We start from the raw sequence: 24,818 nt of genomic DNA on the forward strand, positions 1-24,818 counted from the left end.
TCATATCCATTGAGTCAGTGATGCCATCCAACCATCTCATCCTCAGTTGCTCCCTTCTCCCCCTGCCCTCAATCTTTCCCAGCAAAAAATATACATATACATATATATATAACCGAGTCACTTTGCTATACAGCAGTAATTAACACAGCATGGTAATTCAACTATATTTCAATAAAAAAATAAATTTAGGGACTTCCCTGGTGGTTTAGCGGTTAAGAATCCGCCTTCCAATGCAAGGAACATGAATTCAGTCCCTGGTTGGGGAACTAGGACCCCACATGTGTTGGGGCAACTGAGCTGGCTCATTGCAACTACTGAGCCCACATGCCCCACAACTAGAGAAACACGCGCATCCCCCAAAAAAGATCCTGTGTGCTGCAACCAAGACCCAACACAACCAAATAAATTAATTAAAAATAAATAAATATTGAAAATAAATTTAAAAACAAATAAACATGTTGAATTGAAATGAAATAACCTGGATAGGAAGAAATTATGGTGGTCTCTAGAAAACATGTTATTTTTGCCAAAATATAAATACAGACAATGGGCAATGAAAATAAGGTCTAAATAAAAGAACCTGCTGGGGAAATTTCAGGAGCTCCAGAAAGGAAGAAAACCTCTCAGGCAGAAGGTGTCCTGGAAGCATGCCCCTGGGGTTAAAAGGCACATTATTGGAGAAAAGACCCTTTGATGTAGAGAAGAAACACATCTCCTCTGGTACCAACAATCATGAAGTTTACTGGTTAAAATCATCCTGAATCTGGGGGAAAAGAGGAGCTTTATACATAAATCTCTTCTAGGTTCTCATTCTCAAATCAGCTGATTGGCGGCTTGTCTGTTTCAGTCTCTTTAGTAGGTGGCTTGTTAAGTAGAAGGAAGGGTTGGCAAAATTAGGGCAACGAAGGTTGGACCCCAGCAAGCTGGGGTCATGTACTGTGTGTTGGCCTCAGGAGGTGGATGAGTTTCCTGCAGTGTTTGGCAGAAGCAGGCCTGGGACTGCTGTGTGGCAGTAACTGATTCCCCAGAGAAAGCAAGGCTAATTTCTCACTGGCGCCCAGGGACACCAGCACCTGTGGGACAGAGAGAGATGACAAAACACGACATGCAGAGTACTCTCATTTGGCCCAGCAATTCCCGCTCTAGAAAAGAAAGCAAAAGAGTATAAGCTCTCAGGGACTCAAAATAGATTATGTGGGAAAAGAAAGATTTTGGAGACAGGAACCACTAGAACCAGACTACTTCCATTCTCTTTGGTCACAGACCATGAAACCAAGGCACCAAAGGACCCATGAACTTGTCCCCAGGAAGAGATAATAAATGCCGCAGCCAGAAGGTGAGACTCCCAACTGCGGATCTAGACCAGTGTGAATTACCACCAAAAATCCCTTTATTATTTCCCCACACAGACCACAGAAAATTCTGTAGTATATATCATCACCATCCTGTCAAAACTTCTCTTCTGCAAGAACTGCCCAATGCCACCACATGGAGCTATTATAATTTGGGGGTTTAGCTTTATCATGGGCTTCCCTGGTGGTTTAGACAGTAAAGAATCTGCCTACAATGTGGAAGACCTGGGTTCAGTCTCTGGGTTGGGAAAATCCCCTGGAGGAGGGCATGGCAACCCACTCCAGTGTTCTTGCCTGGAGAATCCACATGGACAGAGGAGCCTGGAGGGCAACAATCCATGGGGTCTCAAAGAGTCGGACATGACTGAGCGACTAAGCACTCACAGCACACAACTTTATCATAGGTAGATGTGTGATTTTCAACTGGGCTGTTTATATACTGAAAATTTAGCAAAAAAAACAACAACAGAATAAAGCAGTAACGAGCATGGGCTCTAGGGACAGTCCAATGGTTAAGAGTTCAAGCTTCTACTTCAGGAGCCATGAGTTTAATCAGGAAGGGAACTAAGACCTGGTATTCCAAATGGCATGACAAAAAAGAACACTGGCTCTCAACTCAGACTCTTGAGTTCAAAAGTCCAATCCCACATGTTAGCTATGTGACTGGGACAAGTGATTAAATTCTTTGTGCCTCAGTTTCATTGCCTGCCAAATGAGAAGCATAGCTTAAACCAGATAATGAAGGTAAAATGCTTAGCATGGTACTTTTCATATGGTAAAGCGCTAGAAAAGATAGCATCTTCATGGCCCTCAGAAAAAAATGACTCTATGCCTCAGCACCTCTAGTCTTCCCTCCCCTTCTCCTGCACAGCCTCCAGAAGAGAGTAACACTGCTCCTTGACAACCCAGGAATTTCCAAGCCCAATGGAGCCCTCTTCAGGCCCCTTCACATCTCCAGGTGGGAGATATTAGGTGAAAAACTCATGTTCAAGTCATGCCCCCTGAGTTTCCTGCTCCCAGAGAAGGAGGCAGCTTGGGTTTCCAGATGTTCCAATTCCTTAAAGACTATCTCAGAAAAAATGTGAAAACAGCCCTGTCGTGGTGATTCACACGTCCCCTGGGATGTACCTGATGGATGCAGGGCTCCTGTCGGAGGCTGCGGAGAGCAACGAGGGCGGCTTCCTTCACATTTGGCTGGGGGTCTCCACACGCCATCTCCAGGAGCCGCTGGGGCACTTGGCACTGTAGCAGCTCCTCCCCCAGACCCTCAGGCCCCAGGTTGCCCAGAGCTGATACGGCATTGCGCCGGATACCAGCCTGAGGATCTTCAAGCAACTGGGTCATACCAGGTACTGCAGCTGCCAGGGCAGGTCCCAGGGGACCAGCTTGGTAGGCTGCATTGCCTACAGCGAAGCTGGCTCCACGCCGCACAGCAGGGTCCTTGTCTCCGAGCCCCAGCAGCAGAAGGTTGAGCAGTCCTGCCTGGCTCTGCAGGGCCCCACGCAGGGCCATGCTGTGTTGGAGCAAGTGTCCCAGGAGCCCGGAAGTACGGGCTCTCACAGAAGTCTCTGGGTGGCTCAGGAGGCTGCGCAGGGGCCGATAGGATTCATCGGAGCCAGCCAGGAGTTCATGGATAAAAGACAAATGGCTAGGAGACAGTAACCGGGCAGTGTGGGCCAGGAGGGAAAGAAGGTCAGACGTCAGCAGAGGCTGGTCACCCAGGAGGGCAGTGGAGAGGAATGAGATGGTGGTTCTAGGGGAGGCAGCCACTGTGTTCACGAACTGGTTGAGAAACGCGGGACCCGAGAGGGCCAGGCGTGTGAGGAGACTGATGGGCAGCTCGACTTGTGTCAGTGGGAGATGGTGGCAGCAGACCTGAAGAAGGGGAGGGGTGCAAGCGAAACAGTTCAGGGAGAGGGAGAATGCGCTGCTGAGAAATAACAAGGAGCCCAAAATCTGGGGGAGAGAAGCCAAGTTCTGCAGAGAATACCACAGAGGGCCGAAGACCTGTCACAGCACCGCACGCGAGACAGACACACCCTGGAGCCTGGGAGAACATGTCCTTCCCAAGGCCAGGCTGCGGTCTGCAAGGCCTCGGTCTCTCTGCCTTCAGAGACCCACTCGCTGCTTAGTGCCAACCATCGCCAGAGAAGCAATTCCTGGCTGAGGAGCAGCGTCTCCAGGGCCCAGACCAGGATAAGAGAATCAGGAGAATCCAGACAAGGGACTGCTGGAGAGAGGAGTCACCAGCCCAGCTCCCACCACAGGCCTCTGTTTAGGCTTGCATGCTTCCTCCACTCCAGTCTCAGATGCTGTATGCCTCCAGGGACCTGGGAGAGCCCTAGCGCTGTCAGGAAGTGAATGTGACACAAGGGTGACCACTTTCCTTCCTGGCTGGCTTCCCTGGTACCTGCAGTAGGTGGGCGGTGACTTCTGAGTCTGTGAGGTCAGCCAAGACACCTTCAAGGAGGTCAGCATCCACATCCAGGGCAAAAGGGAAGCAGAGGAGCTGGCAGACAGAGAGCACCACGATGGGGAGAAACTCAGACCCTTGTGACCTAAGAAGGGCAGCGGGGAAGGATGGACTCGGTCTGGCTCACCCAGCCTTCCATATTCTTCCCCCAACTCTCCTTCCCCAACCTCAGTAATCACATTTCTTGCCTCACAGCTCGAGCTGTCAGCTCTTTCCCTCCTGCCTCCTCCCTGTCCATCTCACCCATAATAGCACTGAAATTGAAATTTTCAACTCACGCCTGGCCCAGGTGATTCAGGAAGCTGGGCGAAAGCAGATGCTTCAGGGTGGACATGAGGATACTTCCACGCTGAGACAGGTGCCTCAGGCATAACTGGGGCTCCTGGGTAAAGGTGGCCATGGCCAAGCTCAGCAGGGCTGCCATGCCTAGAAACACCAGCAGTGGAGACCCAGTGGAGTAGGTAAGAGGCCTAGATGCCCCTGCATCCCCACGGTTCTCAAGGCCACCACCTGTTCCCTGATCCCTTCCCCATCCTTGAGCAGCTCCTGCACAGACTCTGCCATCCCCTCCCAAGGCAGCAGCACTAGTAGCCCTCTCCATGGGCCAACCCAGTTCCAGGCTGTTTCCTCTTGAAGAAGGATCAGTACACTGGCCTGACAAAAGGAGCTACGCTGTCAGAAGTGAGATACCTTGGGGTGAGATGAGCGTCCAGTCTGGCTCTGGGCTTTGTGGGCTGGACAGTGACGCCTCTTCCTGTGTAGATGCCTCCTCAGGGAGCCTCAGAGCCATGAAGAAGCGGTGCCACAGAACGGTCCACATTTCTGAGCTGGCCACGTCCCTTATAGGATTACCCTTCTCCTGCTAAAGCAAAAATTGAGAAGGGGAGAGGGGGAGGTCAAGTCAGGAGTCAAAAATGCCCTTTTTTTCACTCTTCTTCCTGATCTATGAGGAAGGGGAGTCCCAGAAACAATTTTTTCTGTTTTCCCACCTAAGATTTCCCTGTAGTCTCAGTTTCCTCTCTTATCACATCTTAACCCCCCTGACCTCTCAACCCATGTGTATGCTTACTGGAAACCAGTCAATTATGGCTTTCTTTCCACCGAATCCCAAGGGATGCAGCTGAATGGTTATCCTTTAAGGGTCTGTACTGGGGCAGATGGGCCCAATCTTAGGCCATCACTGGTAGTCTGAGAGGGGAGGTGACTGTGTGGCTTCTTCCTTCCTCTTGGCCAGTGGCCCCCCAAAGCGCCCAGTTTCTCTCTCCTTAGTTCCCATGCATTCTGGGATGCAGCTGTACCTGGGTAAGGAGCTGCAGCAGAAGGATGAGGAGGCCGTCATAGAATCCACAGCCACCAGGTGGAGTCAGCCGGACCTGGTAGAGAGAGTCAGGAAGACAGTAGATCCCTCAGAGGGGAGAGCTGACCTCACAGACCTGCACAGCCAACTCCAAGTCAGGCAGAAGGAGCTCTTCTTCAGCCCAGAGTAGTGGGGAGAGTTCTTTTGGACTTAGGGGTCTTGGATGGATGGATGCATAGCGTGCTCAACTGTGTCCAACTCTTTGTGACCCCGTAGACTGCAGTCTGCCAGACTCCTCTGTCCATGGAATTTTCCAGGCAAGAATACTGGAGTGGGTTGCCATTTCCTCCTCCAGGGGATCTTCCTGACCTAGGGATTAAACCCACATCTCCTGCAGCTCCTGCAATGGCAGGCAGATTCTTTATCACTGTGTGTCTTGGTTCCTGCCTATTCATTCAACAACTATCTCTGTCCTAAAGACACACAGTTTGGTAGGGTAACCAGCCACAGAAACAATTACAGTTTAGGAAGACACTTACTGAACAAGAGGCTGTGAGGTAGGGGCTGTGGAGAGGGAGGAGGAATAGCTGAGATGCTAACTTTGCCCTTAGAGGTAGGAAACGGATGGGATTCAAAGTTTCAAATGCAGACAAGGAAGGAAGAAGGCACAGCTTATATAAAAGACAGGTCATGAAAGGCCACAGTGAATTTTTGAAATGTGAACTCTTTGGTAGAGGAGGATTAGAGAGCCCAGGGATAACGGATGAGCTCTGTGTAGCCTGCTAGCAAATGTGGACATTAACCCAGAAACTCCATGGGAAGCTGCCGAGGACCTACACAAGTTCCATCCATATAGGTAAGACTAGTGCCTGGTACTCAGCACATATTTAAGTGTGAAATGACTGGTTGAGCAATCAGGCAGGTTCTCCTTTAAGAAAGCTCACTTTGGCATCAGGGAAGAACACTTGAGAGTAGAGATCCTTCAGGAGGCAAGGGCCAGAGCCTGAGAGAGAGAGCAAGAGGGAGGGAAGGAGGGAGAAAGATGATGCCTCTTCCTCCCCCTTCAGAGGTCCTGTGTGTTAACAACAAATCTAAAGCCCTGACAGTCGGGGTGACAGGAAAGACTCCTGGATTCCCTCCAGGTTTATTGGAATTTCAGGTTTTTCTCCCTGAACACAGACCTTATCTCACTCAAAGAAAACACATCTCTGTATTTAGCGCTGAGAGGACTCACCTCTGCAGGGGCAGACAGGGCATGTGTAGCTGCAGCGATCCACTCCACAGGCTGGAGGTCAAAAGTCACACCTTGCTGACCAAGCTGCCCCAACAGACAGGCCGCCGCACTCTGTGGAGAGTCAGATGAGGAGGAGGAATGTCCCAATCTGAATGGTACTCAGGACAGGCGGAGAGGGTGTCTGTCTCCAGAAGAATGCCTCACAAACAGCTGCACATTAGGAAACAACTCTTCTGCCCCCAGAAGGTGGGATGATAGGGTGAAAAGGGGAGGAAGATGAACGCTGAGAACTCACCACAAGAGAGACGATGTGCGAATGAGTAAAGACAGTAGCAATCTCACTGCCTAGCTTCTCCATTCTGGAATAAGGAGATACATCAGGGATGCAGCTGTGTGAAAGGAGGCTGCTGAGTGACCTGCCCTCTCCCTTAGATGGCGCTCTCCACCAAAGCTGCATGTCCGCCTCCAGGGCACAGAGTTGGTGGGAATCTAGGTCTCTTCTTTGCAGGGAAACCTTCACTCTGTCCTAGTCCCTCCCAAGGACAGGCTGTATGGTGTCACTCCCCATAATCCATGTCAGGGTGACCTACGTGGGCGGAAGGTATCCATGTCAGGGTGACCCTACTTTATGACTCACCCAGAAGGCAGATCTTGGAGGCGAAGGACAAGAAGAGAGAGGAGGTAGAGAGTCACTTCAATAGACTCTTCCCTATCCACTACCTTTACCTATAAAGGAAACCCAAGGCATCAGAGTGTCCTCTGATTGAGATGGTGGGACCCCTAAGAGATGCCCACTTGTGCCACTGGCCTACCTTGCCCTGGGCCAACTTCAACAGTGAGTCCAAGGCCAGGGGTTCTTGCCCGAGAAGATGGCATAAGCGCTCACTGACGTGGCAGCAGGAGTAGAGAACCTAAGGGGTGTGGGAAGGAGTTGGTCAGGGAGGCAGGTCCTAGACTGGAAGGCTCAGCTGAAAGCAGGCTAGCCTCTCAACAGATCTAGAGGTGTCAGAGAAATTCAGGCCATGTCCACCTCTTGCTGAGAGACTGAGATGCAGACATGTCTCAGTTCTAGTGAGGACTGGCTGACATCTGGGCTATTTCAGCTGAACTGATTTAAAAGCAGAAAGGTGTCCTCCTCTGTGGGGGAGCATCAGCGGGGGGTGTCTCTCATCTCTCTCTGTTTCTCTCAGTGTCTCTTTCTCTCTCTTTCTCATTCCTGGAAGTGAAAAAGAAATCTGAGGGGCCAAGAGTGCTGGGCAGGTAGTACCTTGAGAAGGGGTAGGCACAAGATGGGATGCTGCAGGGCAGAGATGAGGGATGACCTCAGGTGGTTGCTGTCTTTGGTGAGCTGATCAGCCAGATGCTGAGAGATCTGTGGAGACATACCTGAAGACTCAATCCCATTCCCTTTATTCCAATCCTATTCCTCTCATATCTCCAACTAATCAGGGCTCTCAACCCCTTGCTTGCTACTCTTCCCCAGATTCACCAGGAACCTCAGACCTCATTCTATCCCCAGTCTTCAAGCTCAGTGGAAAAGCAAAAGACAAGGCCTAGGTAAGTCCCACTGCAGGCGGGTACAGAGCAAAGTGTGCTGGCCAAAGGGAGCGGGAAATCTGAACCCTGAACCCTCGAGCAAGCATCAACTGTGGCTTCAGATCAGCCACCCCACCACATGGGCAGTTTGTCATGGAGCTCTTCAATCAGCTGGCCAAGGGCCCTGGGATTCTGGCTATATCATGTTTGACAAGTAGCCCAAACCTAGTGGTTAGCATCTGCTTCTGGAAGTACTGAGTAAAGGCAGGCAGAGAAGCTTGTTTTTCTGCTTTTCTGAGACACTGGGGCCAACCTCCCCAACCCTGGCAACAGCGACAACAAGAACAAATAACTGTAGTTCAGGACTTCCCAGGTGATCCAGTGGTCGAGAATCTGCCTGCCAGTGCAAGGGACACGGGTTTGCTCCCTCACTCAGGAAGATCCCACACGCAGCAGGGCAACTAATCCCATGCACCATAATCACTGAACTTCCGCCCTAGAGCCTGTGCTTTGCAATGAGAGGCTACCATAATGAGAAGCCCATTCGCTGCAACTAGAGTAGCCCCTACTCTCTGAAACTAGAGAAAGCTTGAATGCAGCAACCAAGACCCAGCGCAGCCATAAATAAATAAATAAAATTTAAAATAAAAGTGGAAAAAAAAAATTGTAGCTTAGACCTGCTCCTTGGCTTCCCAGCAGCCTGGCAGCCCCACGGGAGTCGTGCACATGGCCGCCAGTGCTGAAGAAATGGCTCCAGGCAGATCCTCACTCTGCTCCCGAAGCAGCTGGCTCACCTGGGGGGCTCCTGTGCAAAAGGCAAAGAATGCAGAAAGGCATGGGTTGTTTCAGATTCTCCCTTCTTTCTCTCAGTTCATAGTTACTTGCAGCTGCTGCTAAGTCACTTCAATCATGTCTGACTCTGTGCGACCCCATAGATGGCAGCTCACCAGGCTCCCCCATCCCTGGGATTCTCCAGGCAAGAACACTAGAGTAGGTTGCCATTTCCTTCTCCAATGCACGAAAGTGAAAAGTGAAAGTGAAATTGCTCAGTCGTGTCCGACTCTTCACAACCCCATGGACTGCAGCCTACCAGGCTCCTCTGTCTCTGGGATTTTCCAGGCAAGAGTACTGGAGTGGGGTGCCATTGTCTTCTCCGTCATAGTTACTTAACACAGGCTAAATGCCAGACACTATTCTAGGCAACCGGCAAGATAAACAGCAGTGCTGGTCCTGCTGACAAGTCAGTCAAGAGAACCTCCCCTCCCCATTCCCATTACCTGGGGGGCTATGGAAAGGGAGCTGTGGAACTGTCAAGCCATGAAGGAGCCCGTCCAACACAGCCCGATGTGTAGTCAGCAGGCTGGAGTAGAAGGCTTTGGAGATGCTCCAGCTATTCCCGTCCATGGCTTCACACAGAACAGTAAAGCACTAGGGGAGACGGGCAGGGTTCACATTAGCACATCAGAAACCAGACTGTACTCAGGGTAAGGAGCAAGGGTTCCTGGAGAACCTGAGAAAGGAGGGGAAAAACCCAGGGGGACCGTTGTTGAATTCTAAGTATTCCTCACACAGAAAGTGCAGAGTGATTGCCTTCATGTTTGGGAACAGGAATTTTAGGTGTCAATCCTATTTTGATCAGCTGCTCCCTAAATGATATTTCTCGAAGTAGTATCGTGGACCCCGAGTATAAGAATTCCTGGGGATTCGTGGGTCCTTCCCAACCTGGTCTTCAGAATTTATTCCAAAGGCCCCATGCTACTCATTGCACAGTGACATATGAGAAGTGCTGACCAATAATGTGAGTCACTACTGGCCAAAATTTAGGTTAGACATTAACAGCTTCCTGACCAGAAAGGATGAGGGATGTTAAGACAGGCCCCCAGACTAGAAGAGATTGAATGGACTGCTAGCTGGAGGTAGGACTGCAGCCACATCTGCACTTCCAGTTGCCAGTCTGAAACTAATCAGACAGTTGTTTCCTTCCTTGCACGTTCATCTCTTAACAGTCTCTTCTGAGACCAGTCAGAATTCGGCTATTTTCTCTTTCAATCCTCCCTTCCTGTGCCTCACATGCAGAGTCCAGGAGTCACTTCATGGGAAATAGATAGGAAAACAGTGGAAACAGTGTCAGACTTGATTTTTTTGGGCTCCAAAATCACTGCAGATGGTGACTGCAGCCATGAAATTAAAAGACGCTTACTCCTTGGAAGAAAAGTTATGACCAACCTAGATAGCATGTTCAAAAGCAGAGAGATTACTTTGCTGACGAAGGTCCGTCTAGTCAAGGCTATGGTTTTTCCAGTGGTCATGTATGGATGTGAGAGTTGGACTGTGAAGAAGGCTGAGCACCGAAGAAGTGATGCTTTTGAACTGTGGTGCTGGAGAAGACTCTTGAGGGTCCCTTGGACTGCAAGGAGATCCAACCAGTCCATTCTGAAGGAGACCAGCCCTGGGATTTCTTTGGAAGGAATGATGCTAAAGCTGAAACTCCAGTACTTTGGCCACCTCATGCGAAGAGTTGACTCACTGGAAAAGACTCTGATGCTGGGAGGGATTGGGGGCAGGAGGAGAAGGGGACGACCTAGGATGAGATGGCTGGATGGCATCATCGACTCGATGGACGTGAGTCTGAGTGAACTCTGGGAGATGGTGATGGACAGGGAGGCCTGGCGTGCTGCGATTCATGGGGTCACAGAGAGTCAGACATGACTGAGCGACTGAACTGAACTGAACTGAAAATAGGTCACACTGCATACTGCTTCTACACCTTAATATAAATTACTGTTTCTGCCTGGAATGTCCTCCCTGCTTCCTTGCCTCATCCACCTGGCAAACTTCTGGGCATTCTTCAAATCCTAGCAGAGATGATTTCCTTCTTCAAGGTTTCTTCTATGATCCTGTGTCTTTCCCTGATGATCCATTGGTTAGGACTCCACACTTCCACTATGGGGGTCCCAGCTTGATCTCTGGCTAGGGAACTAAGATCCCACCTGCTGTGTGGTGCAGCCAAAAAAAAAAAGGATTTTCCTATGACCCTCCAGGTAGTGTGAGTCTTCCTCAGTGGTGCTTCTGTGTTTTATATGAAGTTCTAGTGTTTTTATTTTATTACTTTTATAAATTTTATTTTAAAATTTATTTATTTGGCTGTACCATCTTGGTTGCAGCATGTGGGATCTAGTTCCCTGGAGTCTTGGCCACTGGACCACAAGGGAAGTCCTTCTACTGTACTTTACACACTGTTGTCCTTCATCACATTTATCCTACTAGACTAGTCCTAATCCCTTGAAGATACGGACTTCCTCTGACTTAGACGGTATACAGCACATAGTTGGCAGGCAACAAACATTTGTTGTATTACTTAATCTAACCCTATACAGTCATGAGAAACAGAATGGAAAGAGTATGGGGAAAAACAGAGATAGAAATCTGGAAGGGAGAGCAGATTACCATAAGGCTGTCCCTCCGCAAAGCCTGCTCAGACTCATCTGGTTGGGCCAGCAGTTTCCCCAGCAGGTCCAGAAAGAGGCTGGCGGCCTCCTGAAATACCTGTAGGCTGGGGAAAAATGAGTCCTGGTTTCTTCTCATCTCTCTACTAAATGCCCACATGTGGTGAATGGGTCAGTTCACAGCAGATAGGAAAATCTCTGCAAAGGAACACATCAGAACACTCTCCCCTCTCTCTCCTCACACATACACACAGAGGCTCACACACACCTCCAGGCCTCTTCTCTGCCATTTTCTCTAGCTTATTCCCACCCTGAGCCTTCCATTCAGTGTATGGTAACTACCGCTGACCCTTAGAACCTGAAATTCTGTGGGCAAATTTGGAGGTGACTCAAGGTCCTTAAAAGGACTTGCTGGACTCTGAGAGGTCACTCAGCTGACCCTTAAACCTGTCACAAATCACGGGTTCTCCTTACTTAGCCTCTTTGTAATGGGGAGGGGAAAAAATGGGGGTAGAAACTGAAGCCAAACTGGTCAACAGCACAAGACTGCCTCTCATCCCACCTGTCACCTGTCTGGCTCCTCTCCAGATTGAAGGTGCAGGCAAAGTAGGCCTGAATCACAGCCACCAGGTCCCGTACGAAGGCCCCATACCAACATTGCTGCCAGGGAAGAGGACAGAATTAGGGCAACTCAGGGGACAGAAACAAAGAGCAAGGGAAAAATGGGTCAGAGATCCAGCTAGGCTGACCAAACAGAAAGGGACAGAGTGAAGAGAACCTTCAGACAAAGAGAGGAGATCTCAAGGTCACAAGTGGTGGCCAACAGGCTATGAACAGCCCAAAACGTGTCCTCTTTGGTCTGAACAGCATTTTGGAGTGTAGCAGGTTATATTTTTCAAAATAGCACAAATTCTCTTCTAAATGCCTTAAAAACACTCAAGACTAACACTCATCAGCAGAGTGTACTTCTAGCCACCCAAGCCTTGGCCCCAGTAAACACTTCTGCATTCCAGACTCTTGGTTCAGCTGTGGCGGGACAATAGCATGGGCACATGGATATTGAGTCTCAACCTGAGCTCTCCTGCTGATCGTCTCTGTGACCATTTAAAGGGTAGTGCCCGTGGGTGAGCTAATCTATGAATATTGCGGAATTACACCGAAAAATCTGAATTTCTAGCTTCTCTCAGAAAACTGGAGGACGTGGCACCATAAGCCCATTTTTCCACCGTGCAACAGTGAGATGGATGGGCCTGGGCACGGGACCTCAGTTCTTCACATTCCTGCTATTCATACAGTCACACATGGTCTACTCCCCTGGTGACGTTATCTGCCTGGCCTTGGAAGGCATGAGAATTTGCAATTCGTAATCTACTAAGTAGATAGGAAGAAGAGAAAGAAAAGGCAAAGGGGCTGATAGAGATGACAGTTTGAAGAAAAGAAATCCAAAGAGAAGAAATGCCAGTCAGTCCTGAGAGGCAGCACTTACCTGCTGGATACTGTTGCTCTCCTGGCTGTGTCTGAGGAGATGGAGCAGCAGCCCGGGAAGCCCGGCCTCACGGCAGAAGGAATACAAGGGAATAGAGTCACTGCAGCTGGACAGGAGACCGCTCAGGACCCGGAGTGCAGGCAGGATGCGGGGAGCACCCTCCAGGACGCCTTTTAGGATCTGGGTGACATGAGGGAAAGAGACAGTAAACTGTGTTGTGAGAGATAAAAGAGAGTCACAGCCACCAAGTGTCCCCAAGATGCTGACAAAGAAGACCCCGTGTTCTTACTCCTTTTTCTGGAAATCTAAAACCCAGAGAAGGAGAACAGAGGAACAGGGAAAGTGCACCAGGAAAGGGAACTGTAGGTGGCCAGGACCCCTGACTTAGAGGTGACTAAGGGGGAGTGGGATCGCCCCCTCAGTCAGTGACAGACCTAGTGACCATTCCTATCTGCTCCCTTCCTTCTCCAGCCCTTCACCTTAAAAGAAAATGAAATGAAACCACACACACATATTTCTGAAAATTAAAAACAATGGGCACAAAACAGTGCTGTTCAACTCCAGATAGACAAAACAGTATTATTCAGCTCCACCTCTGGGGTTAACAAATTGCAACCTGTAGGCCAGATCCAGCCTACTACTTACTTTCATACAGCTCATAAGCTAAGGACATATTATATTTAAATGGTTATTTTTTAAAAGGTTATTTTTCAAAAGAAGACTAACATTTACACCAAGTACTTTACAATATGCCACTCATTGTTCTAAATCTGCTCATTTATTTACTCAATCTTTACAATAACCTCAGTTACTGTAGAGTAAATACAGTTACCAACTTTATAGGTAAGCAGACCGAAGCTTTCAGACAGATTAAGTAAACAGTCAGTAATCACATGCAGGGGGCTTCCCTGGTGGCTCAGTGGTAAAGAATCCTCCTGCCAATGCAGGAGACGTGGGTTTGATCCCTGGTCCAGGAAGATCCCACATCCCAGGAGGAGCAACTATGTCCATGCGCCACAACTACTGAGCCCTTGCTCTTGAGCCCAGGAGCCGCAAGTACTGAAGCCCATGCACCCTAGAGCCCGTGCTCAACAAGAGGAGCCACTTGTGGAGAAACCCTTGTGCTGCCACCGAGAGTAGTCGCCACTCACCACAACTAGAGAAAACCTGGCAGCAGGAGACCCGGCACAGCCATAGACAAAAAAACACACACAGTAGTTCAGCTGGAATTCCACCTCAGAAAGTCTCACCCTGGAGGCAGAGTTGCTAACCTCCTTTCCCACTGAAAAATTATCTGACACAAGGAGGACATGGAGGGGCCAAACAAGAGGCGCAGGGTGCCAAGACAATGCAATGGTCAAAGGAGAGTCTTTTCAACCAGTGGTGCTGGGATGATCATATATCCACACGCAAAAAGATGAATTTAGATCTCTACCTCAAAATACATACACAAATCAACTCAAAATGAGTCAGAGACATAAATGTCAGAGCTAAAATTCTGGAAAGCTTTTTTTAAAAAAATAGGAGAAAATCTTTAAGACTTTGGGTTTAAAAAAAGATTTCTTAATATAATATCAGAAGCAAAATCCACAAAGGGAAAAAATGGTAACTGGACTTCAAAATCCAAAACATTTGTGCTTCAAAAGACATTCTTATAAGAATAAAAGGATAGATTAAGACTGGGAGAAAAAATTTGCAAATCGCATATTTGACAAAGGTCTTGTATCCAGAATATGTAAAGAACTCTTACAACTCAATAAGAAGACAACTTTAAAATAAGCAAAGCAAATGATTAGGTAGTTCACTATAGAAGATCTACAAATGGCTGGTAAGCACATGAAAAGATGCTCACATTAGTTATTAGCAAAATGCAAATTAAAATAGCAATGAGATACTATTTTACACTCACTAGGATGACTATATTCAAAGAGACAGATAATAATACATGTTGGCTGACTTTAGTTTTTGGGATTCCAAAATCACTGCAGATGGTGATTGCAGCCATGAAATTAAAAGACGCTTACTCCTTGGAAGGAAAGTTATGACCAACCTAGATGGCATATTGAAAAGCAAAGACATTACTTTGCCAACAAAGGTCCATCTAGTCAAGGCTATGTTTCTTCCAGTAGTCATATATAGATGTGAGAGTTGGACTATAAAGAAAGCTGAGTGCTGAAGAATTGATGCTTTTGAACTGTGGTGTTGGAGAAGACTCTTGAGAGTCCCTTGGACTGCAAGGAGATCCAACCAGTCCATTCTAAAGGATATCAGTCCTGGGTGTTCATTGGAAGGACTGATGTTGAAGCTGAAACTCCAATATTTTGGCCACCTGATGTGAAGAGCTGACTCATTTGAAAAGATAGAAGTTGGGTGGGATGGGATATTGGGAAAGATTGAAGGCAAGAGGAGAAGGGGACGATAGAGGATGAGATGGTTAGGTGGCATCACCAATTCAATGGACATGAGTTTGGGTAAACTCTGGGATTTGGTGATGGACAGGGAGGCCTGGGGCGCTGCGGTTCAAGAGGTCACAAAGAGCCAGACACGACTGAGTGACTCAGCTAAACTGAACTGAACTGAATACACGTTGGCAAAGATGTAGAGAAATGAGGACCCTCATACATTGCTGGGAATGCAAAATAGTATAGCCACTTTGGAAAACAGATTAGCAGTTTCTTAAACATAAATTTACTATCTGACTCAGCAATTCCACTCCTATGCATAGGCCCAAGAGAAATGAAAAAATCATTTCATTTCAAAACTAAGCGTTCAGTTGTTCAGTAGTGTCCAACTCTTTGTGATCCCATGGACTGCAGCACACCAGACTTCCATGTCCATCATGAACTCCTCGATCTTACTCAAACTCATGACCATTGAGTCGATCATGTCATCCAACCATCTCATCCTCTGTCATCCCCTTCTCCTCCTGCCTTCTATCTTTCCCAGCATCAGGGTCTTTTCCAATGAGTCATGTCTTCGCATCAGGTAGCCAAAGTATTGGAGCTTCAGCTTCAGCATCAATCTTTCCAATGAATATTCAGGACGGATTTCCTTTAGGATGGACTGGTTGGATCTCCTTGCAGTCCAAGGGACTCTCAAGAGTATTCTCTGAGACCACAGTCCAAAAGCATCAGTTCTTTGGCACTCAACTTTCCTTATGGTCCAACTCTCACATCCATACATGACCACTGGAAAAACCATAGCTTTGACTAGATGGACCTTTGTTGGCAAAGTAATGTCTCTGCTTTTTAATATGCTATCTAGGTTGGTCACAGCTTTTTTCCAAGGAGCAAGAGTCTTTTAATTTCATGGCTGTAGTCACCCTCTACAGTGATTTTGGAGCCCAAGAAAATTAAGCCTGTCACTGTTTCCATTGTTTCCCCTTCCACATGCCATGAAGTGATGGGATCAGATGCCATGATCTTATTAGTTTTCTGAATGTTGAGCTTTAAGCCAACTCTTTCACTCTCCTCTTTCACTTTCATCAAGAGGCTCTTCAGTTCCTCTTTGCTTTCTGCCATAAGGGTGGTATCATCTACATATCTGAGGTTATTGATATTTCTTCCAGCAATCTTGATTCTAGCTTGTGCTTCATCCATCCTGGCATTTCGCCTGATGTACTCTGCACAGAAGTTAAATAAACAGGGTGACAATATACAGCCTTGACGTACTCCTTTCCCAATTTGGAACCAGTCTGTTGTTCCATGTCCAGTTCTAACTGTTGCTTCCTGACCTGCATATAGGTTTCTCAAGAGGCAGGTCAGGAGGTCTGGTATTCCCATCTCCTTAAGAATTTTCCACAGTTTGTTGTGATCCACACAGTCAAAAGCTTTGGAGTAGTCAATAAAGCAGAAGTAGATGTTTTTCTGGAACTCTCTTACTTTTTCTATGATCCAAAGGATGCTGGCAATTTGATCTCTGGTTCCTCTGCCTTTTCTAAATTCAGCTTGAACATCTGGAAGTTCTCGGTTCACATACTGTTGAAGCCTGGCTTAGAGAATTTTGAGCATTACTTTGTTAGCCTGTGAGATGAGTGCAATTGTACAGTAGTTTGAATATTGCCTTTCTTTGGGATTGGAATGAAAACTGACCTTTTCCAGAAAAGAAACAGAAAACATATGTTCACACAAAGATTTCTTCATGGATGTTCAAAGTAGCATTGTTTATAAAAGCCAAAAAGTGGAAACAACCCAAATTCCCATCAATTTGTGGAACAAATAAACAAAATGTGATATATACATACAATAGAATACTAATTAGCAATAAAAAGGAACTAAGTACTGATACAGGCTACAACATGAATGAAACCTCAAAAAACATTATGCTAAGAGAAAGAAGCCAAAGACCACCCATTGTATGATCACATTTATGTGAAATGTTCAGAAAAGGCAAATCTATGAGACAGAAAGCAATCTCCTTATAAGTGCTATGAGCAGGAATGATGATTAACTGTAAATAGCTACGAATTACCTTTTTGGGGTAATGAAAATATTCTAGAACTGAATTATGGTGATCATTAGTATACCTATATTAGAAAATATAATAAATTGTTACATCTGTATTTTTAATTTTATCAAAAATTGTGTAGAAATGTGTTTCCTTTTATTAGAGAAGTAGTTATGGGACTACCCTGGCAGTTCAGTGGTTAAGACTTCGCCTTCCAGTGTAGGGAGTGTGAGTTCAATCCCTGGTCAGGGAGCTAAGCTCCCACATGCCTCTGGCCAAAAAACCAGAATATAAAACAACAGAAGCAACTGTAACAAATTCAATAAAGACTTTAAAAGTGGTCCACATCTAAAAAATCTTTAAAAAAGAAGAAGCAATTAAATGATATCCTCCATTTTTTTCCCTCTTGGCAGTCAATGCCTAAAAAGGATACAGCTGAAAGCTTTCTTATCCTTGCTCTGAAGAATACTTTTCCCCTTTAGAAAGAGAAACCCAAGGTCTGCTCTTTCTGTATTACTAAAAGAAATTACCAAATCTCCCTGAATTAAACAGACAGTAGTGAAAGAAAATTGGAAAGGGACTTTCTCCTTATACTAATTAATGTTTTTTAACACCTCATCTGTGAAAACAGTCTCCAGTCCCATCCATGGTATGCTTCTGCCAGTTACCTGCTCTCCAGCCTCATGCAGCTGACTCTGGATACGCTGGCAGAAGTCAGGATTGCACAGCAGGGTGAGAGGGGCCTTCAGCTGGACGGGCACAGGCTCGGTAGTCTCTAGCAGGTATTGCCACTCATCATCGCTGTCTTGCTCCTGAGGCATCGGGGAGAGAAAGAAGTCAGGAGGAGTGTGTCAGGTCCGAGGCAATAGCTCACACCCTGGGGAATCATGAAAGTAAAGTGAAAGTTTTAGTCACTCAGTCATGATGGACTCTTTGCGACCCCATGGACTGTAGCCCCCCCGGGCTCCTCTGTCCATGGGAGTCTCCAGGCAAGAATACTGGCATGGGTTCCCATTCCCTTCTCCAGAGGATCTTCCCGAACCAGGGATTGAACCCAGGTCTCCCACATTGCAGGCAGATTCTTTACCTGGGAAGCCCAGGGAATCATGAAGCAACTGCAAAAAGCCAGCGACTCCTTTGGCACAGCTGTATTTTTTTCAGCCACCAATTTAAAAAGATACAATTAGCAGTATGTGAGAGGTCTTAAAAGTCTCTCGGAGAACACTAGCACGTGTACATAAAGGGACACCTAGGAAAATGTCCACTGCATGGTTTATAATAACAACATAATAAAGCTAGACATAGAGGAGCTGCCCTGCGTCCGAGGTCAGGGGCGGCGGCCAAGAGGAGCTACCCTGCATCCAAGGTCAGTGGCGGCCGGGAGGAGACACCCCATGTCCGAGATCAGGGGCGGCCAGGAGAAGCCACCTCGCACCCAAGGCCAGGGGCGGTGACCTTGAGGAGCCACCATGTGCCCGAGGCCAGGGGCAGCAGCCTGGAGGAGCAACCTGAGGAGTGGTGGCTGCGCAGGCACAGGAGGGCCTAGAGGAGCTATCCCATGTTGAAGGTCAGGAACAGCAGTGGTAAGGAGATACCCCTCATCCAAGGTAAGGAACAGCAGCTGTGCTTTGCTGGAGCATCCGTGAAGAGATACCCCACACCAAGGTAAGAGAAACCCAAGTAAGATGGTAAGTGTTGCAAGAGGGCATCAGAGGGCAGACACACTGAAACCATACTCACAGAAAACTAGTCAATCTAATCACACTAGGACCACAGCCTTGTCTAACTCAGTGAAACCAAGCCCATTAAAAAGAATACATTTGAATCAGTTCTGATGAGATGGATGAAACTGGAGCCGATTATACAGAGTGAAGTAAGCCAGAAAGAAAAACACCAATACAGTATACTAACACATATATATGGAATTTAGAAAGATGGCAATGATGACCCTGTATGCAAGACAGCAAAAAAGACACAGATGTGTATAGCGGACTTTTGGACTCAGAGGCAGAGGGAGAGGGTGGGATGATTTGGGAGAATGGCATTGAAACATGTATACTATCATGTAAGAATCGAAGCGCCAGTCTATGTTCAATGCAGGATACAGCATGCTTGGGGCTGGTGCACAGGGATGACCCAGAGAGATGTTATGGGGAGGGAGGTGGGAGGGGGGTTCATGTTTGGGAACGCATGTACACCCGTGGTAGATTCATGTCAATGTATGGCAAAACCAATACAGTATTGTAAAGTAAAATAAAGTAAAAATAAAAATTTAAAAAAAAAACATAACCACAATTGACAAAAGAAAAAAAAAAAAAAAGAATGTGGTCCACTGGAGAAGGGAATGGCAAGCCACTTCAGTATTCTTGCCTTGAGAACACCATTAACGCTATGAAAAGGCAAAACGATAGGATACTGAACAAGGAACTCCCCAGGTCAGTAGGTACCCAACATGCTACTGGAGATCAGTGGAGAAATAACTCCAGAAAGAATGAAGGGATGGAGCCAAAGAAAAAACAATACTCAGTTGTAGATGTAACTGGTGATAGAAGCAAGATCTGATGCTGTAAAGAGCAATATTGCATAGGAACCTGGAATGTCAGGTCCATGAATCAAGGCAAATTGGAAGTGGTCAAACAAGAGATGGCAAGAGTGAACGTCGACATTCTAGGAATCAGTGAACTAAAATGGAATGGAATGGGTGAATTTAACTCAGATGACCATTACATCTACTACTGTGGGCAGGAATCCCTCAGAAGAAATGGAGTAGCCATCACGGTCAGCAAAAGAGTCCGAAGTGCAGTACTTGGATGCAGTCTCAAAAACGACAGAATGATCTCTGTTCTTCTCCAAGGCAAACCATTCAATATCACAGTTATCCAAGTCTATGCCCCAAAAAGTAACGCTGAGGAAACTGAAGTTGAACAGTTTTATGAAGACCTACAAGATCTTTTAGAACTAACACCCAAAAAAGATATCCTTTTCATTATAGGGGACTGGAATGCAAAAGTAGGAAGTCAAGGAACACCTGGAATAACAGGCAAATTTGGCCTTGGAATGCAGAATGAAGCAAGGCAAAGACTAATAGAGTTTTGCCAAGAAAATGCACTGGTCATAGCAAACACCCTCTTCCAACAACACAAGAGAAGACTCTACACATGGACATCACCAGATGGTCAACACCGAAATCAGACTGATTCTATTCTTTGCAGCCAAAGATGGAGAAGCTCTATACAATCAGCAAAAACAAGACCGGGAGCTGACTGTGGCTCAGATCATGAACTCCTTATTGCCAAATTCAGACTTAAATTGAAGAAAGTAGGGAAAAACACTAGACTGTTCAGGTATGACCTCAATCAAATCCCTATTGATTATACAGTGGAAGTGAGAAATAGATTTAAGGGTCTAGATCTGATAGATAGAGTGCCTGATGAACTATGGAATGAGGTTCATGACACTGTATAGGAGACAGGGATCAAGACCATCCCCATGGAAAAGAAATGCAAAAAAGCAAAATGGCTGTCTGAGGAGGCCTTACAAATAGCTGTGAAAAGAAGAGAGGCAAAAAGCAAAGGAGAAAAGGAAAGATATAAGCATCTGAATGCTGAGTTCCAAAGAAAAGCAAGAAGAGATAAGAAAGCCTTCCTCAGCGATCAATGCAAAGAAATAGAGGAAAACAACAGAATGGGAAAGACTAGAGATCTCTTCAAGAAAATTAGAGATACCAAGGGAAGATTTCACACAAAGATGGACTCGATAAAGGACAGAAATGATCTGGACCCAACAGAAGCAGAAGATATTAAGAAGAGGTGGCAAGAATACATGGAAGAACTGTACAAAAAGATCTTCACAACCCAGATAATCATGATGATGTGATCACTAATCTAGAGCCAGACATCTTGAAATGTGAAGTCAAGTGGGCCTTAGAAAGCGTCACTATGAACAAAGTTAGTGGAGGTGATGGAATTCCAGTGGAGCTGTTTCAAATCCTGAAAGATGATGCTGTGAAAGTGCTGCACTCAATATGCCAGCAAGTTTGGAAAACTCAGCAGTGGCCACAGGACTGGAAAAGGTCAGTTTTCATTCCAATTCCAAAGAAAGGCAATGCAAAAGGATGCTCAAACTACTGCACAGTTGCACTCATCTCACATGCTAGTAAAGTAATGCTCAAAATTCTCCAAGCCAGGCTTCAGCAATACATGAACCGTGAACTCCCTGATGTTCAAGCTGGTTTTAGGAAAGGCAGAGGAACCAGAGATCAAATTGCCAACATCCGCTGGATCATGGAAAAAGCAAGAAAGTTCCAGAAAAACATCTATTTCTGCTTGATTGACTATGCCAAAGCCTTTGACTGTGTGGATCACAATAAACTGTGGAAAATTCTGAAAGAGATGGGAATATCAGACCACCTGACCTGCCTCTTGAGAAATCTGTATGCAGGCCAGGAAGTAACAGTTAGAACTGGACATGGAACAACAGACTGGTTCCAAATAGGAAAAGGAGTATGTCAAGGCTGTATATTGTCACCCTGCTTATTTAACTTCTATGCAGAGTACAATGAGAAATGCTGGCCTGGAAGAAGCACAAGCTGGAATCAAGACTGCTGGGAGAAATATCAATAACCTCAGATATGCAGATGACACCACCCTTATGGCAGAAAGTGAAAAGGAGCTAAAAAGCCTCTTGATGAAAGTGAAAGAGGAGAGTGAAAAAGTTGGCTTAAAGCTCAACATTCAGAAAACGAAGATCATGGCATCCAGTCCCATCACTTCATGGGAAATAGATGGGGAAACAGTAGAGACAGTGTCAGACTTTACTTTTGGGGGCTCCAAAATCACTGCAGATGGTGACTGCAGCCATGAAATTAAAAGATGCTTACTCCTTGGAAGGAAAGTTATGACCAACCCAGATAGTATATTCAAAAGCAGAGACATTACTTTGCCGACTAAGATCCGTCTAGTCAAGGCTATGGTTTTTCCAGTGGTCATGTATGGATGTGAGAGTTGGACTGTGAAGAAAGCTGAGCGCCGAAGAATTGATGCATTTGAACTGTGATGTTGGAGAAGACTCTTGAGGGTCCCTTGGACTGCAAGGAGATCCAACCAGTCCATTCTGAAGGAGATCAACCCTGGGATTTCTTTGGAAGGAATGATGCTAAAGCTGAAGCTCCAGTACTTTGGCCACCTCATGGGAAGAGTTGACTCATTGGAAAAGACTCTGATGCTGGGAGAGATCGGGGGCAGGAGGAGAAGGACGACCCAGGATGAGATGGCTGGATGGCACCATGGACTCAATGGACGTGAGTCTGAGTGAACTCCTGGAGATGGTGATGGACAGGGAGGCCTGGCGTGCTGTGATTCAAGGGGTCTCAAAGAGTCGGACATGACTGAGCGACTGAACTGAACTGATCAGGGACTAATAAATCATGGCACATCTATGTTAGGAGACACTAAGAAGTTATTAAAAAGACTAGGATTTCCCTTGTGGTCCAGTGGTTAAGAATCCGTCTGCCAGAGCAGGGGACACGGGTTGGATCCCACATGCCGTGGGGCAACTAAGTCTACATGCCACAACTACTGGAGCCCACGTGTCCTAGATCCTGTGCACCACGAGAGAAGCCACCATGCTATGAGAAGACTGCTCACTGCAACCAGAGTAGCCCTCCCTTGCCGCAACTAGAAAAAGCCTGCATGCAGCAACAAAGACTCAGCACAGCCAAAAATAAACAAACAAGCAAATCTTAAAAAAAAAAAAAAGATTTTAGTACTGACAGTGCATCATCACTCATGTAACATTTCTACCAAAAACCCATGACTCGTATCTAACCATGTGGAAGTATTGATCTGAGGAACATTCTACACAATAACCGACCTGGGCACCTAAATCTGTCAATCATGAAAAACAAGGTAAGAAGTATAACATCTAAATGCAGTGAATGACACGGGACTGGATTGTGGATCGGGGGGGAATGTGTTTTTGCTATAAACATTACTGGAGCAATTGGGAAAATCAAAATATAGATTGTAGATTAAGGAACAGAATCATATCAATGTCAGATTTCTGACTTCTGTGAATTGTACTGAGGTAGTGCAAGTGCATCACCTAGCTCTTAGCAAATATGCACTAAAGTCTTTGGCAATGAAGGGGCATATCTGCAACTCACCCTAAAATGAATTTTAACAACTGGTGAATCTAAGTAAAAGGGTATATAGGAATTCTTGGTGCTATTTTCATAATTATTCTTTAAATTTGAAACCTTTCCAAAATAAAAAGTTAAAACCCTAAAAAAACAAAAGATTGAAGTAGGTGTAGAAAATTCTTTACAACAGATTATACAGTAAGAGATGCATGAAGAAAAAAAATACCTACAGTCTGGACTCAGTAATGTAAAAACAGCCAAACTATATATTCTGTGTAGCTACATACATACATATAAAACCACAGAAAGTCTGGAAGGAGACAGATACCTCGGGACTGAGATAAGGCTAAGGGGGACTTTCCTTTTTACTTATGAACTCCAATTTTTTATAACTAAATGTTCACATACTATGCAATTAAAATCTATGAATAAGAAGGAAACAATTTTTAACACAAGGGGACTCATCCTTAGATGGTTGGAATCACTGTTACAGAAAACCACTACCAAGACCTAACACCCATGGCAGGGACAAAGCCAAGAGGAACCTCTAGGGCTCACCTCATTTTCCAGATCCACTGCATCAAGGCTCTGCTGGCCCATCACCTCCAGCCTCAGCTCTGGGAATGCTCGCTCACAGTCCTGAGTGATCCAGTTTTCCCTGACAGAGGAAGCAGGGAGTAGGATGAGTTCCAGACCTGTGAGGCTTAGGGTTAACTTGTCCCTCCCTCTAGGTCCAGCATAGGAATGGAAAGCCACAGAGGACTGGCTATAGGAGATCTTCTAGGATCTGGCCAGGACAGCATATGTTCACTACACATATATCCTTGACTGCCCTCCCACTGTGAATCTTATTTTCAAATCTACCTTGGTGGTTTTCCCCTGTAGCTCTCAAGTCAAATACTCTTTCCGTGTGTCTGGAGATGATTTTTTTTTTTCCTTTTTGGTTAATGTACAACTGAGATATAGAGAAAGGAAAGTTACCATGTTTCCTGATGAAATCAGGAAAGCATCTGGAATCAGAATTCAAGAATCCAAAACTTAGACTCCCAGGGCCCTGGCCACATTTAGGCAGTGATGAGTGACAGGACCATGCTGCATTTGCTTTGACTGGAGCCAAAGCTCTGCAAGTCATGTCATCTTACAGAGCCTGGGCTCTACCCTCCTCACCGAGGTACAGGCGGCGCCTCTCCAGCACCCCACTCAGCCCAGCTGCTCTTCATTTCTGATGCTACAACCCCAGTTAAGAGGCCTGGTTCCTGAGGAGTGTCCTTGAGTTTGGGCACAGGGGCTGTGCCAGGAGCCACCTTGCTGGTCCTATCCTCTTGCTCAAGGGGAAGTCCTGTGTTCTGGTGTTTCTGTAAGAAATGGGCAGGAGACACTGAGTCAGAACTATCTGGTTGCCATAAGAC

General features: G+C 46.4%; 1 protein-coding gene across 6 annotated transcripts in view; it reads right to left on the bottom strand.

Moving 5' to 3' along the window:
- Positions 439-24,818, bottom strand: part of STK36 (serine/threonine kinase 36) — a 31,853-nt gene continuing 7,473 nt past the window's right edge. For 3 of the 6 annotated variants that reach the window (XM_018059365.1, XM_018059358.1, XM_018059354.1), the window contains exons 9-27: positions 24,577-24,764; positions 23,968-24,067; positions 17,939-18,082; positions 12,825-13,004; positions 11,901-11,998; positions 11,340-11,445; positions 9,170-9,320; positions 8,570-8,697; positions 7,624-7,728; positions 7,169-7,267; positions 6,994-7,082; positions 6,652-6,745; positions 6,357-6,467; positions 5,124-5,198; positions 4,516-4,687; positions 4,104-4,251; positions 3,763-3,910; positions 2,481-3,227; positions 439-1,073 (exon numbers count right to left, since the gene is read on the bottom strand). In XM_018059365.1, the coding sequence (XP_017914854.1) occupies positions 930-1,073; positions 2,481-3,227; positions 3,763-3,910; positions 4,104-4,251; positions 4,516-4,687; positions 5,124-5,198; positions 6,357-6,467; positions 6,652-6,745; positions 6,994-7,082; positions 7,169-7,267; positions 7,624-7,728; positions 8,570-8,697; positions 9,170-9,320; positions 11,340-11,445; positions 11,901-11,998; positions 12,825-13,004; positions 17,939-18,082; positions 23,968-24,067; positions 24,577-24,764 (3,027 nt within the window). In that variant the 3' untranslated portion in view covers positions 439-929. The remainder of the gene's footprint in view (positions 1,074-2,480; positions 3,228-3,762; positions 3,911-4,103; positions 4,252-4,515; positions 4,688-5,123; positions 5,199-6,356; positions 6,468-6,651; positions 6,746-6,993; positions 7,083-7,168; positions 7,268-7,623; positions 7,729-8,569; positions 8,698-9,169; positions 9,321-11,339; positions 11,446-11,900; positions 11,999-12,824; positions 13,005-17,938; positions 18,083-23,967; positions 24,068-24,576; positions 24,765-24,818) is intronic. The other 3 variants (XM_005676550.3, XM_005676549.3, XM_013972739.2) reach the window with 3 other exon arrangements.

The sequence above is a fragment of the Capra hircus genome, chromosome 2, assembly GCF_001704415.2.
Source record: "Capra hircus breed San Clemente chromosome 2, ASM170441v1, whole genome shotgun sequence".
NCBI lineage: Eukaryota > Metazoa > Chordata > Mammalia > Artiodactyla > Bovidae > Capra > Capra hircus.